This window comes from Bufo gargarizans, chromosome 10 (assembly GCF_014858855.1).
Source record: "Bufo gargarizans isolate SCDJY-AF-19 chromosome 10, ASM1485885v1, whole genome shotgun sequence".
Lineage (NCBI taxonomy): Eukaryota > Metazoa > Chordata > Amphibia > Anura > Bufonidae > Bufo > Bufo gargarizans.
In genome coordinates this window covers 6,892,883-6,907,990 of record NC_058089.1, presented here as the reverse complement: position 1 = coordinate 6,907,990, position 15,108 = coordinate 6,892,883, and the positions used below count along the sequence as shown (strand labels likewise).

Genomic DNA, 15,108 nt, shown 5'->3' with positions numbered 1-15,108 from the left:
GCCGCTACAGACTGAGCGCCCACAGCCTGCTCATCGAATCCGGGCGTCACCGACAGAGGTACAAGCCCAGGGAGAGCAGACTGTGCCAGCAGTGCGACCAGGAGGCCCTGGAGGATGAGGCTCATTTCCTGCTGCGGTGCCCCAAATACTCAGCAGTGAGGGAGACTGTCTGATCTCTGCCCAGACTTCACCTCCATGGAGGAGGAAGAGAGAGTCTCCATACTGCTGGGGGAAGAGGAGAACACAACTGCCTGCCATAGACTGAGAGGAGCCTGATATACCATGGACTCCCCACCCTGGATGTGTCCCCATCCCCCAACCCTACACAATTATTTCCCACTTGCTTTGGCAATGCTAAAATGTATTTAGTTCTGCCAATAAAGCTGAATTGATTTGATTAGATTTGATAGATACAAAGATAGATACATATGAGATAGATAGTATAACATTCTCTCCCCTCCTCCCTTCTCCTTGTGAATGTTAATGATCTCGGTAGGAATCCGCCGGCCGTTCTCTGATAATCTGACGAGCGGTTGGAGAATGGCCAGAGATGCAGAAGTAACGGAGCCTCCTGCGCTGGAGATGGTTTGTGAGGTTAGAGAATAAATGATCTCCTCGCTGTGTAAATACAGAAGATAACGAAGAACGTTCCGGGAGAAGTGCAGAGAACACATCATTACGCGTAAGGCTGCAAGCAGCGTTTCGGTGTCCGACTCACTGTGTGTATTATCCCTGTACTGTGACATCACTGTGTGTATTATCCCTGTACTGTGACATCACTGTGTTTATTATCCCTGTACTGTGACATCACTGTGTGTATTATCCCTGTACTGTGACATCACTGTGTTTATTATCCCTGTACTGTGACATCACTGTGTGTATTATCCCTGTGCTGTGACATCACTGTGTTTATTATCTCTGTACTGTGACATCACTGTTTATTATCCCCATACTGTGACATCACTGTGTTTATTATCCCTGTACTGTGACATCACTGTTTATTATCCCCATACTGTGACATCACTGTGTGTATTATCCCTGTACTGTGACATCACTGTGTGTATTATCCCTGTACTGTGACATCACTGTGTGTATTATCCCTGTACTGTGACATCGCTGTGTTTATTATCCCTGTACTGTGACATCACTGTGTGTATTATCCCTGTACTGTGACATCACTGTGTGTATTATCCCTGTACTGTGACATCACTGTGTGTATTATCCCTGTACTGTGACATCACTGTTTATTATCCCTGTACTGTGACATCACTGTGTTTATTATCCCTGTACTGTGACATCACTGTGTTTATTATCCTGTACTGTGACATCACTGTGTTTATTATCTCTGTACTGTGACATCACTGTGTTTATTATCCCTGTACTGTGACATCGCTGTGTTTATTATCCCTGTACTGTGACATCACTGTGTGTATTATCCCTGTACTGTGACATCACTGTGTGTATTACCCCTGTACTGTGACATCACTGTGTGTATTACCCCTGTACTGTGACATCACTGTGTGTATTATCTCTGTACTGTGACATCGCTGTGTGTATTATCCCTGTACTGTGACATCGCTGTGTTTATTATCCCTGTACTGTGACATCACTGTGTGTATTATCCCTGTACTGTGACATCACTGTGTTTATTATCCTGTACTGTGACATCACTGTGTTTATTATCCCTGTACTGTGACATCGCTGTGTTTATTATCCCTGTACTGTGACATCACTGTGTGTATTATCCCTGTACTGTGACATCACTGTGTGTATTACCCCTGTACTGTGACATCACTGTGTGTATTATCTCTGTACTGTGACATCACTGTGTGTATTATCTCTGTACTGTGACATCGCTGTGTGTATTATCCCTGTACTGTGACATCGCTGTGTTTATTATCCCTGTACTGTGACATCACTGTGTGTATTATCCCTGTACTGTGACATCGCTGTGTGTATTATCCCTGTACTGTGACATCACTGTGTGTATTATCCCTGTACTGTGACATCACTGTGTGTATTATCTCTGTACTGTGACATCACTGTGTTTATTATCCCTGTACTGTGACATCGCTGTGTGTATTATCCCTGTACTGTGACATCACTGTGTGTATTATCCCTGTACTGTGACATCACTGTGTCTATTATCCCTGTACTGTGACATCGCTGTTTATTATCCCTGTACTGTGACATCACTGTGTGCATTATCCCTGTACTGTGACATCACTGTGTGTATTATCTCTGTACTGTGACATCGCTGTGTTTATTATCCCTGTACTGTGACATCACTGTGTGTATTATCCCTGTACTGTGACATCACTGTGTGTATTATCCCTGTACTGTGACATCGCTGTGTGTTGTCCACATCCGTACTTCCATACCGCGTCCCCACAAAAAAGATAGAACATGTCCTATTCTTGTCCGCAATTGCAAACAAGAATAGAGATTTCTTTCAAAGGGCTGGCCATTCCGTTGCACAAAATGCGGAAGTCACATGGCTGGTATCCGTGTTTTGCGGACCTGCAATTTGCAGACCGCAAAACAGAGATGGCCGTCTGAGTGAGCCCCAAGCTGGAGGTGCTGGAGTCTGAGAGCCCCCAATGCCCCATGGATGAAGGTGCTATTACCACATGGAACCGGTTCACAGAGAGTCGGCCATTATCTCCGCTTTGTGATGTATTATACTGTATGTAGCTGCACCATACCTGGGTGTAAATACACAGGGTGTACACATGGATATATGCAGCGGACCGGACCGCAGGGGCAGTATGTGAGAGTACGGTGGGCTGATGGGGGTAGTAGTCATACTCACGGTTCTGCAGCTCCCTGGGTCGGCGTGCAGTGATGAGGAAGACAGCACTAAACCCTCCGGGGCACTCTCCATTACAGGAAACACCAGCCAGGTGGAAGTTGAGGTGCCCTTGATGGTAGTGGATATGCTTAGGGTGCTTTGGTGGCTGGGCGCCTGTATTCGTGACGCCAGCACCGTGAGGTGCAATTAGAAGATGTTGTGGAATAAGGAGACCAAGTTTCTTAAAAACCTCCCAGAACTTTACTGAAGCTGATCCAAGGGTCATCAATGTATGCAAAAGTCATTTACAGCAAGGCAGCTTCTACAGGGATTCAGATTACTGCCCAGAAGTTGCATAAGGGGCAGTTTTCTATGACAATCAATCTTTCTCCCTTGTTTCTCCAGGCTGGAGGGATGGACGATCTCTGCTGTACTGTATAATCATAGACCTCTGTATCCTCTTTAGGAATACTATATTCTGACAGATGGGCCTTTCTGTCCTTGGTTATGGTGGGCAGCTTGTAGCTTAGAATCTCTCCACCTAATGCAAAGGATACTGGAGCCTGATAAATGAGAGTTACCTTCCTTTGCCAATATTCTCACTCCCTCTCTGAGTTGCCTGGTTCTTCTGTAATCTTTCCCTTCTATGGGCTGGTGCATGGAACTAACTTTGGAGTTTTTGTAACTCTCCAAGATGGCTGACCTCCTTCTCTTCTGTACTGGGTGCAGGGCGGAGTCAGCCCTGGGAGGCTTGTTAGAACCTCCCCCTCCCTATGCAACTTTATTGGAACTCATATACAAGCACAATTTACATGAAACACATTCACAGTATTAAGCAGTGTGTTTCAGGACACTGCATCTATACTAATATTGGCTCCAAAGTCACCTCCGAATGGGGTTCTCTTCTTCTGGAACTTTGGACGCCTTAAAATAAGTAATCCCAGAAAAAATACTCCACATTGTTAAAACCAGCACCTGGATCTGAATACTTTTGTAATTGCATACAATTAATATAGCCGCTGAGTTATTCAATAAAATGTATCTGTGTAGCGCCACCTGCTGTTTGCCATTTTCCTTATTTCTCAGTCCACCTCAGTAACATTGCCAAGGTGATTGCACATGGTCATTGCCGTCTTTCATCTGCCACCAGCCAGACGTTCTGATTGAAGCTGTGACAGTTACAGCAAAAGAGCTGCAGCAGAAAGGACATGCCTCCCGAGCTATGATAAGGAGAGGGCTGCAGCAGAAAAGGCACGTACCCCGAGCTATGATAGGGGGAATGCTGAAGCAGAATAGACATGTCCTGAGCATTGATAGTGAAAGATCTGCATCAGAAAGGACACTCCCCCTGAGCTGTGATAGGGAGAGAACTGCAGCAGAAAGAAAACGCTCCCTGAGTTGTTATAGGGAGAGATCTGCAACAGAAAGGACATGCCTCCTCAGCTATGATAGGGGTACAGCTGCAGCATAAGGACGCACCCTTGAGCTGTGATAGAGACGATTGCAGAAAGGGCATGTCCTGTGAGCTGTGTTATGAAGAGAGCTACAGCAGAAATGACATGCCCTGTGAGCTGTGATAGGGGGAGAGTTGCAGTTAAAAGTACACCCCCCTCGATCTGTGATATGGAGAAATTTGCAGCAAAAGGGCATGCCCCCTGAGGGAGGACCCCCTCCTGAGAAAAGACACTTCCCCTGAGATGCCCACTTAAAATTAATCAGTGCAATTGCAGCAATGAATGGGGAGATCTCTGGACCCATGTGAGGTACAGGGCTGGTTCTAGCTTTGTTAGGAGATTGCCATGTAGCATATGATGTCTGATTTTCATTTTTTACTTTAATCATGGGAGAACCCCATTTTGTGTGTCCAACCCAGGACCGCACGGAGGATCCTTGGGTATTCTGTTGAGCCACCCTGTCCCCGCTCTTCATTCAGTTCACTGAACCTAGCCCTTAAGGTTCACAAAACTCAGGCTGGAGTTTTTCCAAAGTCAACCCTGGCAGAAGTCAAAGGCTTCAATTAGGATTTGTATGTTGGGAATGTGATAAGGGAGGAGCAAGACCTGCACCACAGCACCCTGTGCCCAGAGGTGTCAAATCTGTAAATCCATTGGAAGCACAATTTATAAAAAGAGAGGAACGATCCCCAGGAGCACCCAGACCAACGCCTCTGGAGAGTTCCTCCTTATCCCAGGAGCACCCAGCCCAATGCCTCTGGAGAGCTCCTCCTGATCCCAGGAGCACCCAGCCCAACGCCTCTGGAGAGTTTCTCCTGATCCCAGGAGCACCCAGCCCAACGCCTCTGGAGAGCTCCTCCTGATCCCAGGAGCACCCAGCCCAACGCCTCTAGAGAGTTCCTCTTGATCCCAGAAGCACCCAGCCCAACGCCTCTGAAGAGTTCCTCCTGATCCCAGGAGCACCCAGCCCAACGCCTCTGGAGAGTTCCTCCTGATCCCAGGAGCACCCAGCCCAACGCCTCTGGAGAGTTCCTCCTGATCCCAGGAGCACCCAGCCCAACGCCTCTGGAGAGTTCCTCCTGATCCCAGGAGCACCCAGCCCAACGCCTCTGGAGAGTTCCTCCTGATCCCAGGAGCACCCAGCCCAACGCCTCTGGAGAGGTCCTCTTGATCCCAGGAGCACCCAGCCCAACGCCTCTGGAGAGTTCCTCCTGATCCCAGGAGCACCCAGCCCAACGCCTCTGGAGAGTTCCTCCTGCTCCCAGGAGCACCCAGCCCAACGCCTCTGGAGAGTTCCTCCTGATCCCAGGAGCACCCAGCCCAACGCCTCTGGAGAGTTCCTCTTGATCCCAGGAGCACCCAGCCCAACGCCTCTGGAGAGTTCCTCCTGATCCCAGGAGCACCCAGCCCAACGCCTCTGGAGAGTTCCTCCTGCTCCCAGGAGCACCCAGCCCAACGTCTCTGGAGAGTTCCTCCTGATCCCAGGAGCACCCAGTCCAACGCCTCTGGAGAGTTCCTCCTGATTCCAGGAGCACCCAGCCCAACGCCTCTGGAGAGCTCCTCCTGATCTTGTATCATTTATAATAATCCACAGACGATGGAGCTACAAATGTTATTTATTAAAATCAAATTATTTATTTATTTATTAATTATGATCAAAATCCTTTATTTTTTTGCCTTTAGTTTTGGTCTTTGACAAAGCAGAGAACGGACGCCCTGTAGGTAGTTTATCTCTATATTGACTGCAGGACAGTGCAGATTATTGAGTCGTACAACACAGCACTCGTTACAATGTGTATTTTGTGTATCAATCTTGCATGCAAAGCTGTGTATCTGTGAATGATGGGGGTTATGAATAATGACACTCTGAGCAGTTCTAACTCCATAACAGATAATTACGTTGAGGATTTATGCAGTTTAGACTTGTCTCCTCTTTAGTGCGATGAACGTGTTAGATGGAGCGATGCGTAGTTCTGATGTCATTGTAGCAGTCTGAATATAGATCATCCGAAAAATAGTTTTCTTCATTTCACTGGCTACAATGAATCATGTTGGGAGTTATAGTTCAGAAAACCGGTAGGGGTAGAAGATGCTAAAACAACAAGAGCATTGCATAAAAGCAGGGATGCCTACCCTGCGGCAAAGCTACAACTCCCAGCATGCCTAGACAGCGTACAGTTATTAGCCTACAGCGGGGCATGGTGGGAGTTGTAGTTTTACAACAGCTGGAGGGCTGCAGGTTGAGCATCCCTGCATAAAGTAGAGCTGAATCTATCATTGAACTGGATGCTACCGGCTCTATGATAACTCATTTGTAAAATGGTGAACTCAACTCTGCTGCATCATGCAAAGCTGAGCTCTGCTAGGTGGAAGGAAAGTTCGGTGTGTGATTGTCGGGAGCATCCAGCTGTGACCTGTGACTATTCATGAGCTGTTGTTTGGATCCAGAGTCGCTGATTGTACAAGTGCTGTAGGTGGAGCTGAAGCGTTTCGAAGTCATCACAGAGTCTGCAAAGAACATTACAGGATTACAGAAGGAAATCAACATTCGAACCAAAGTAAAGAGATAAGGAAGGAAGCCACCTGTGCAGCCCTTCAAAGAGCCGGGACGGCTTATTCCCACCTGATACTAAAATGAGCGTCCACAGCGCACCTCCTCCCCTGCTGCTGACACCTGCGCAGGACGGCAGCCGAGGAAGAGGTGCACCGAAGCTTCATCAGGCTCCATGGGTAGAGAGTGGATTTAGCTTGGGAATACCCAGCAGCAATCTCAGTCTCTAGCTGGACTGATAAAATACTTATTTCAATAGCAGGTAGAGACATTTTCTAGCCACTCAGACATGAATTGTCATAGTCAGTACACCAGTCTCATCAGGTCTAACAGATCTATTTGAAAAATGTATACAGTTTATTTTGTGAAATCTGGCGACAAATAGTCTTTAAATGACTATAAGGATGGCTTCTCATATTAAAGGGAAGCTCCAACTACTCTCCTTTAACCCCTTAAGGACTCGGGAAACAGGGCGTACCGGTACGTCAAACGTCCTTAAGGGGTTAAAGGGGTTGTCAGAGTTTTTGATATTGTTGGCATATTCTCAGGAGAGGTTACAATATCAGATCGGTGGGGATCCAACTCCTGCCACCCCCCGACGATCTGCCGTTTGAAGAGGCTCGGTGAGCACTGCGCCCTCCCCCCCTAGGCCAGCGACATGACAATTATTTTTCACATGGCCTATGTGCAACTCAGTCCCCTTCAAGTGAAACATGGAAGGCACTGTGCTTGGTAAGCTGCGAGGAGGCTGTTCAAACAGATGATCCGCAGGAGTGCAATCGGGATAGGTGATCAATATTAAAAACGTGGACAACCCCTTTAATATACGACCAAGAGTTTTCCACCTGGTTAGAATTTTGTATGACCTATTCTGTGCACTAAACGGTCTGGACAGACTGATACAGGCACTGATACATTGTAGCTAAGCAGGAGAGCAGAGCTATATGTTTCGCTTGCAAACCATTGTTTAGACTGGAAACAATTGTATCCACTTCTCATCTAGTAATACAATATAGAAGTACATAGAGATATAAGGGTACTTTCACACTTGCATTTTTCTTTTCCGGCATAGAGTTCCGTCCTAGGGGCTCAATCCCGGAAAATAACTGATCAGTTTTAGCCCCATGCATTCTGAATGGAGAGTAATCCGATCAGGATGTCTTCAGTTCAGTCATTTTGACTTTTCAGGACGGAGATAATACCGCAGCATGCTGCGGTTCTATCTCCGGCCCAAAAAAATGAACACTTGCCTGATTGCTGTATCCGGCATTTTTTTCCATAGGAATGTATTAGTGCCGGATCCGGCATTCAAATTGCCGCATTGACGGATCTGGTATTCCGGTCTGCGTATGTGCAGACCTTTAAAAATGTGAAAAAAAAAAATACCTGATCCGTTTTGCAGGATGACACCGGAAAAACGGATCCGGTATTGCAATGCATTTTTCTGACTGATCAGGCATTTTTCAGACTGATCAGGATCCTGATCAGTCTGAAAAATGCCTTATCAGTCAGAAAAAAGGACATGCGTTTGCATACAGTATGACAACGGAACTGCCTGCTGGAATCAACTTGTGGCAGAGAGATCCGGCAAGCAGTTCTGTCACCGGAACTGCCTGCCGGATCAGGCAAAATGTATGCTAACTGATGGCATTAGTAACCCTGATCAGTCTTAAAAATGCCTGATCAGTCGAAAAAAATGCATTGAAATCACCTTTTTTTCAGTCTGCGCATGCGCAGAATGGAAGGACGGATCCGGCATTCCGGTATTCTGAATGCCAGATCTGGCACTAATACATTCCTATGGGATAAAATGCCGGATCCGTCATTCAGGCGAATCTTCAGTTTGTTTCGCCGGAGATAAAACCGTAGCATGCTGCGGTTTTCTCTTTTGCCTGATCAGTCAAAACTACTGAACTGAAGACATCCTGATGCAAACTGAACGGATTACTCTCCATTCAGAATGCATGGGAATATAACTGATCAGTTCTTTTCCGGTATAGAGCCCCTGTGACGGAACTCTATGCCGGAAAAGAAAAACGCAAGTGTGAAAGTAGCCTAAGTGAGCGAGCCATCACAGGAGCTAAGGGTCAGGGATAGGTGAACTCGCTATTTGTTTGCCACCCGATGGGGGCTACATCCCCCGGGAGGACTGCGTGTATCCTGAGACTAGGCAGCTCCTTGTACGGATCTAGGGTTGTACTGGTCTTGGGATAAACATATTCCTATACAAATGGCATAAAAATAAAGCCCCATGGATTGGACATTAGGATAACCTTAAAGAAATGTTTTTCAAAACTGTTTAATGGAACTGTAATTATTTACTATTGGGTGGAAGATGCCCTGGAATTTAAGAAGTTAAAGGTGATGATAAGCCCCTAGGATATGCTATCTTATGATGGGCGGGGGGTCTTATCTCTGGAACCACCACTGGGAATGGGCTGCAGAGTTCACTTAGTGATGTGTCTCCTCCTAAGGTTTCCCTGCACAGCAGTGCTCCTGTGCACCCGACTGCGCAGGGAACGGTTTCCTGTGCAATGGATGACCAGATACCTCTGTTTAGAGAAAAGCAGTGAAGCGAACACAGCACCGCGCCAAGGTTGCAGCCCCTTCATTCTCAGAATCGCGGAGGTCACAGAGGTCGGACCCCCAAGGCTCTGACCCAGAAGTGATTATAAATAGAGTTGTGGTTTAGGGATCACTCACCCAGAGCCTTGGACAATGATGTTTAAGAACTTTGATCAAGTCTGCAAAGAGCAAAAAGGTTATAAAAAGTATTAAAATCAGTAAGAAAACAAATGACGGGCTATAAACGTATAGAGGAGGAGGAAAAAACGGAATGCCGTCTGGAGCCCCAGTAATAACTTGCCTGAGAACTTGACGTATATTGGTATGGGTCCAGATGTAGACAGAGCGATTTCACCTGTCAATGGAAGAGAAGAAAATGATTGAACTTTCTATAATTCATACAGACGACCAAGTCCTTGCGATCTGGGAGCGCTCTCGTGTTCCAGGGGAGGAGGTAGCAGGGAGTCCATAGACCTCCCATCGTATACTTCATGTACACGGCCTCCTCTCCAGGCAGCCACCACCAGCTTTCTTAGACCCCCACTCTCTTTATAAGTGACGGCGCCAGTGGTGGGACCCCCGTCTAGTAGACCCCTTCATGACGGTCACAACCCACCCCTGGCACGCCTTGCGCCACCGCTGGCTTCTTCTACAGGCTCCATCCTGCTTTTGTCATTCATAAGATTGGATCATTCATAGGTCAGATGAAAATCTGTGGGGGTCCCTGGATAAGTGGCGGGGCGTAGGGGGCTGTCACTGGTTTCATAAGGACATTTCAATCTAATACTGTGGTAATAGTACTCCAATAACAGTGTTATGTAATGCCTAAGTAATACCGCCAAACTGTACAAAATAACCATGCAACATACGGTGCAAAAACAGTACTATACAGTGCAGTAATGTTACCCCAATAGCAGTGCCATGTAGTGCCTAAATAATATTGCCATACAGTACTATACAGCGCCCCCAAAATACTGCCATACAGAGCCTTATAATAATACAATATGGTGCATATATAATAGCACCGCACAGGAAGCACATACAATAACATGCTCTGTAGTGCAGCATATACTGTACTGTATATATATATACAACAGCTGGTGCCGGAGTGTAAGATTAGGTGGGGGCAGGATACCCGAGGCCTAAGGGCATTGCCCCTTTTGTCTATTATATTATGTGGCTTTTAACTCCCCCCCACACCCGTTATACTCACACCCGCTATACTCACACCCGCTATACTCACACCCGCTATACTCACACCCGCTATACTCACACCCGTTACCCACATATTTGGCTCTGCTTATGACGGCAGGGTACCACTTATCCCTAAGGACACTTTCCACAAGATGGACATACAGTACTTGGCCCAATACACTCAGGCCACAAAGGGGCACATTTTGGGCACTTCCGATCATTGCTTAGCAGATTCCGGAATGGCCATGGGGTGAAAATTGCAGATTCTGCCAAAAGTTATTGGATCCGTCATCAAAACTGTAACTTGAATGGATTCGGTAGAAATGTCTCACCCTCGCACGACTCCTGGGAATAAAAGAAGAAAATGAAGACATAAAACATTGTTATTGGCAGGAAGAAAGATGTCCAATAAAAAGCACAAGTAATGGCTGCACACACACTGACACTGACACTGACAGACACAGACACTGACATACACAGACAGACACAGACACTGACATACACACACACACTGACATAGACACACTGACACACACTGACATAGACACACTGACAGACACAGACAGACACACACTGACACAGACACACACTGACACAGACACAGGCAGACACACACTGACAATGACATACACAGACAGACACACACTGACACAGACACACACTGACATAGACACACTGACACACACTGACATAGACACACTGATAGACACAGACAGACACACACTGACACAGACACACACTGACACACACTGACACAGACACACACTGACACACACTGACAATGACATACACAGACAGACACACACTGACACAGACACACACTGACATAGACACACTGACACACACTGACATAGACACACTGACAGACAGACAGACACACACTGACACAGACACACACTGACACACACTGACAATGACATACACAGACAGACACACACTGACATAGACACACTGACACACACTGACATAGACACACTGACAGACACAGACAGACACATACTGACACAGACACACACTGACAGACACAGGCAGACACACACTGACACACACTGACACAGACACACACTGACAGACACACTGACAGACACACACTGACACAGACACACACTGACACAGATTCTGCACAGACACACACTGACACACATTGACAGACACACTGACACAGACACACTGATACAGACACACACTGACACTGACAGACACACACTGACACAGACACACTGACAGACACACTGACAGACACACACTGACACAGACACACTGACAGACACACTGACAGACACAGACAGACACACACTGACACAGACACACACTGACACAGACACAGGCAGACACACACTGACAATGACATACACAGACAGACACACACTGACACAGACACACACTGACATAGACACACTGACACACACTGACATAGACACACTGACAGACACAGACAGACACACACTGACACAGACACACACTGACACAGACACAGACAGACACACACTGACACACACTGACAATGACATACACAGACAGACACACACTGACATAGACACACTGACACACACTGACATAGACACACTGACAGACACAGACAGACACATACTGACACAGACACACACTGACAGACACAGGCAGACACACACTGACACACACTGACACAGACACACACTGACAGACACACTGACAGACACACACTGACAGACACACACTGACACAGACACACACTGACACAGATTCTGCACAGACACACACTGACACACATTGACAGACACACTGACACAGACACACTGATACAGACACACACTGACACTGACAGACACACACTGACACAGACACACTGACAGACACACTGACAGACACACACAGACACACTGACAGACACAGACAGACACAGACACACACTGACAGACACAGGCAGACACACACTGACACAGACACACTGACAGACACAGAGAGACACACACTGACACAGACACACTGACAGACACACACTGACACAGACACACACTGACACAGATTCTGCACAGACACACACTGACACACATTGACAGGCACACTGACACAGACACACTGATACAGACACACACTGACACTGACAGACACACACTGACACAGACACACTGACACACATTGACAGACACACACATGCACACACACACACACACACACACACATACATTTACTGGTAATGGTCCCATGTAGCATTCTCAGGATCAGGAATACAAAGGATCGGGAGAAATTTGCTTGCAACTTTTCCACTTTTCCTGCATGGCCTCTAGGGGGAGCTTAAAAGCTAGCTGCATACAGATTAATGTTTGATCCTCCCCTGGTGCCGACTGCTGCACTTTACCTCTTAAATTATTGTTTTTTACTCTAAAAGCTATTAAGCTATATTATGACATTATTCAGCACAAAACCTTTTTACATGATGATAAAAGATGATGGTTCACTTTAAGACTAATGTAAGTCAGTGTTTGCCTATGGGGAAAAAAAGTTGCAAGCCTAATCCCTTGTAGCATGGTCCTTCGGTGAGTTCAAGAGTGGATGATCACAATAGGTGATGGTTACAGATTAGCTATTCCCCCTCCCTGCACAATGACCCCTGCACAGGTCAAAAAGCGCGCCTACAATACTCTTCCATAGGAATCAGGTTCCTATGGCCCATGTGGCTGCTGTAAAGCAAATTTGCTATTCACAATAGGTAATGGTCACAGCTTATCTACTCACCCTGTCTGCAAAATGACCTCTACACAGGTCACAAAGCGTGTCCTCAATACTCTTCCACAGTAATCAGGTACCTTTGGTCCATGGGAATGTTGTAAAGCAAATCCACCATTCACAATAAGTTATGGTCACAGTTTCACATTTGCTTTAAGCAGATCCGACAGGCTGTTCTGGCCGGGAACAGCCTGCTAGATCCGTGAATACCTGGCACTACGGTGCGCTGCCAAGCCTCCTTCCGGCTCCATTCACTATAATGGGGACTGGTGGAGATCCAGCTGCAACCCGGCAAATTTGCAGAGGAGCGGCCAGACTAATACTGCTACGCACAGCAGTTTTTGTCCAACCACTTCTCTGCATATTTGCCGGAGAGCGGCCAAATCTCCACAGGTGTGAAACAGACCTTACTCTCCCTCCTTCCAAATTGTCTTCTTCACAGGTCACAAAGCATGCCCACAATAAGCTTCCACAGGAATCAGGTTCCTATGGTGCATGTGGCTGCTGTCAAGCAAACCCACCATTCACAATAGGTGATGGTCACAGCTTATATACTCCCCCTCCCTGCACACTGGCACCTGCACGGGTCACAAAGCATGCCCACAATAAGCTTCCGCAGGAATCAGGTTCCTATGGTCCATGTGGCTGCTGTCAAGCAAACCCACCATTCACAATAGGTGATGGTCGCAGCTTATATACTCCCCCTCCCTGCACACTGGCACCTGCACAGGTCACAAAGCATGCCCACAATAAGCTTCCTAAGGAATCAGGTTCCTATGGTCCATGTGGCTGCTGTCAAGCAAATTCAACATTCACAATAGGTGATGGTCACAGCTTATAAACTCCCCCTCCCTGCACAATGGCACCTGCACGGGTCACAAAGCATGCCCACAATAAGCTTCCACAGGAATCAGGTTCCTATGGTGCATGTGGCTGCTGTCAAGCAAACTCAACATTCACAATAGGTGATGGTCACAGCTTATAAACTCCCCCTCCCTGCACAATGGCACCTGCATGGGTCACAAAGCATGCCCACAATAAGCTTCCACAGGAATCAGGTTCCTATGGTCCATGTGGCTGCTGTCAAGCAAACCCACCATTCACAATAGGTAATAGTCACAGCTTATATACTCCCCCTCCCTGCACACTGGCACCTGCACGGGTCACAAAGCATGCCCACAATAAGCTTCCACAGGAATCAGGTTCCTATGGTCCATGTGGCTGCTGTCAAGCAAACCCACCATTCACAATAGGTGATGGTCACAGCTTATATACTCCCCCTCCCTGCACACTGGCGCCTGCATGGGTCACAAAGCATGCCCACAATAAGCTTCCACAGGAATCAGGTTCCTATGGTCCATGTGGCTGCTGTCAAGCAAACCCACCATTCACAATAGGTAATAGTCACAGCTTATATACTCCCCCTCCCTGCACACTGGCACCTGTACCAGTCACAAAGCATGCCCACAATAAGCTTCCGCAGGAATCAGGTTCCTATGGTCCATGTGGCTGCTGTCAAGCAAACCCACCATTCACAATAGGTAATAGTCACAGCTTATATACTCCCCCTCCCTGCACACTGGCACCTGTACCAGTCACAAAGCATGCCCACAATAAGCTTCCGCAGGAATCAGGTTCCTATGGTCCATGTGGCTGCTGTCAAGCAAATCTCTGACTGCCGTTAATAAAGCAGAGTGGCAAAATGACTAGCTTCATTCTCCTGTACAGAAAACTGAATAAAACAATTACAATGAGAAAAATGTAAGCAGATTAGATGAACATTAGATGCAGCCTCCCTATCTGTCCTTAAGTAGGTGATGCATTGCCTTTAAGGGCTAGCCACCTTT

At 47.0% G+C, this 15,108-nt stretch overlaps 1 protein-coding gene across 3 annotated transcripts in view; it reads right to left on the bottom strand.

Annotated features, from left to right (window-relative positions):
• Window positions 1–6,023: 6,023 nt before the first annotated feature.
• The window catches only part of LOC122921036 (flocculation protein FLO11-like), a 68,045-nt gene continuing 58,960 nt past the window's right edge, over window positions 6,024–15,108 (bottom strand). For all 3 annotated transcript variants that reach the window (XM_044270914.1, XM_044270916.1, XM_044270915.1), the window contains 4 exons: window positions 10,888–10,900; window positions 9,663–9,716; window positions 9,500–9,540; window positions 6,024–6,753 (listed from right to left, as the gene is read on the bottom strand). In XM_044270914.1, coding sequence (XP_044126849.1) covers window positions 6,745–6,753; window positions 9,500–9,540; window positions 9,663–9,716; window positions 10,888–10,900 — 117 coding nt within the window. In that variant the 3' untranslated portion in view covers window positions 6,024–6,744. The remainder of the gene's footprint in view (window positions 6,754–9,499; window positions 9,541–9,662; window positions 9,717–10,887; window positions 10,901–15,108) is intronic.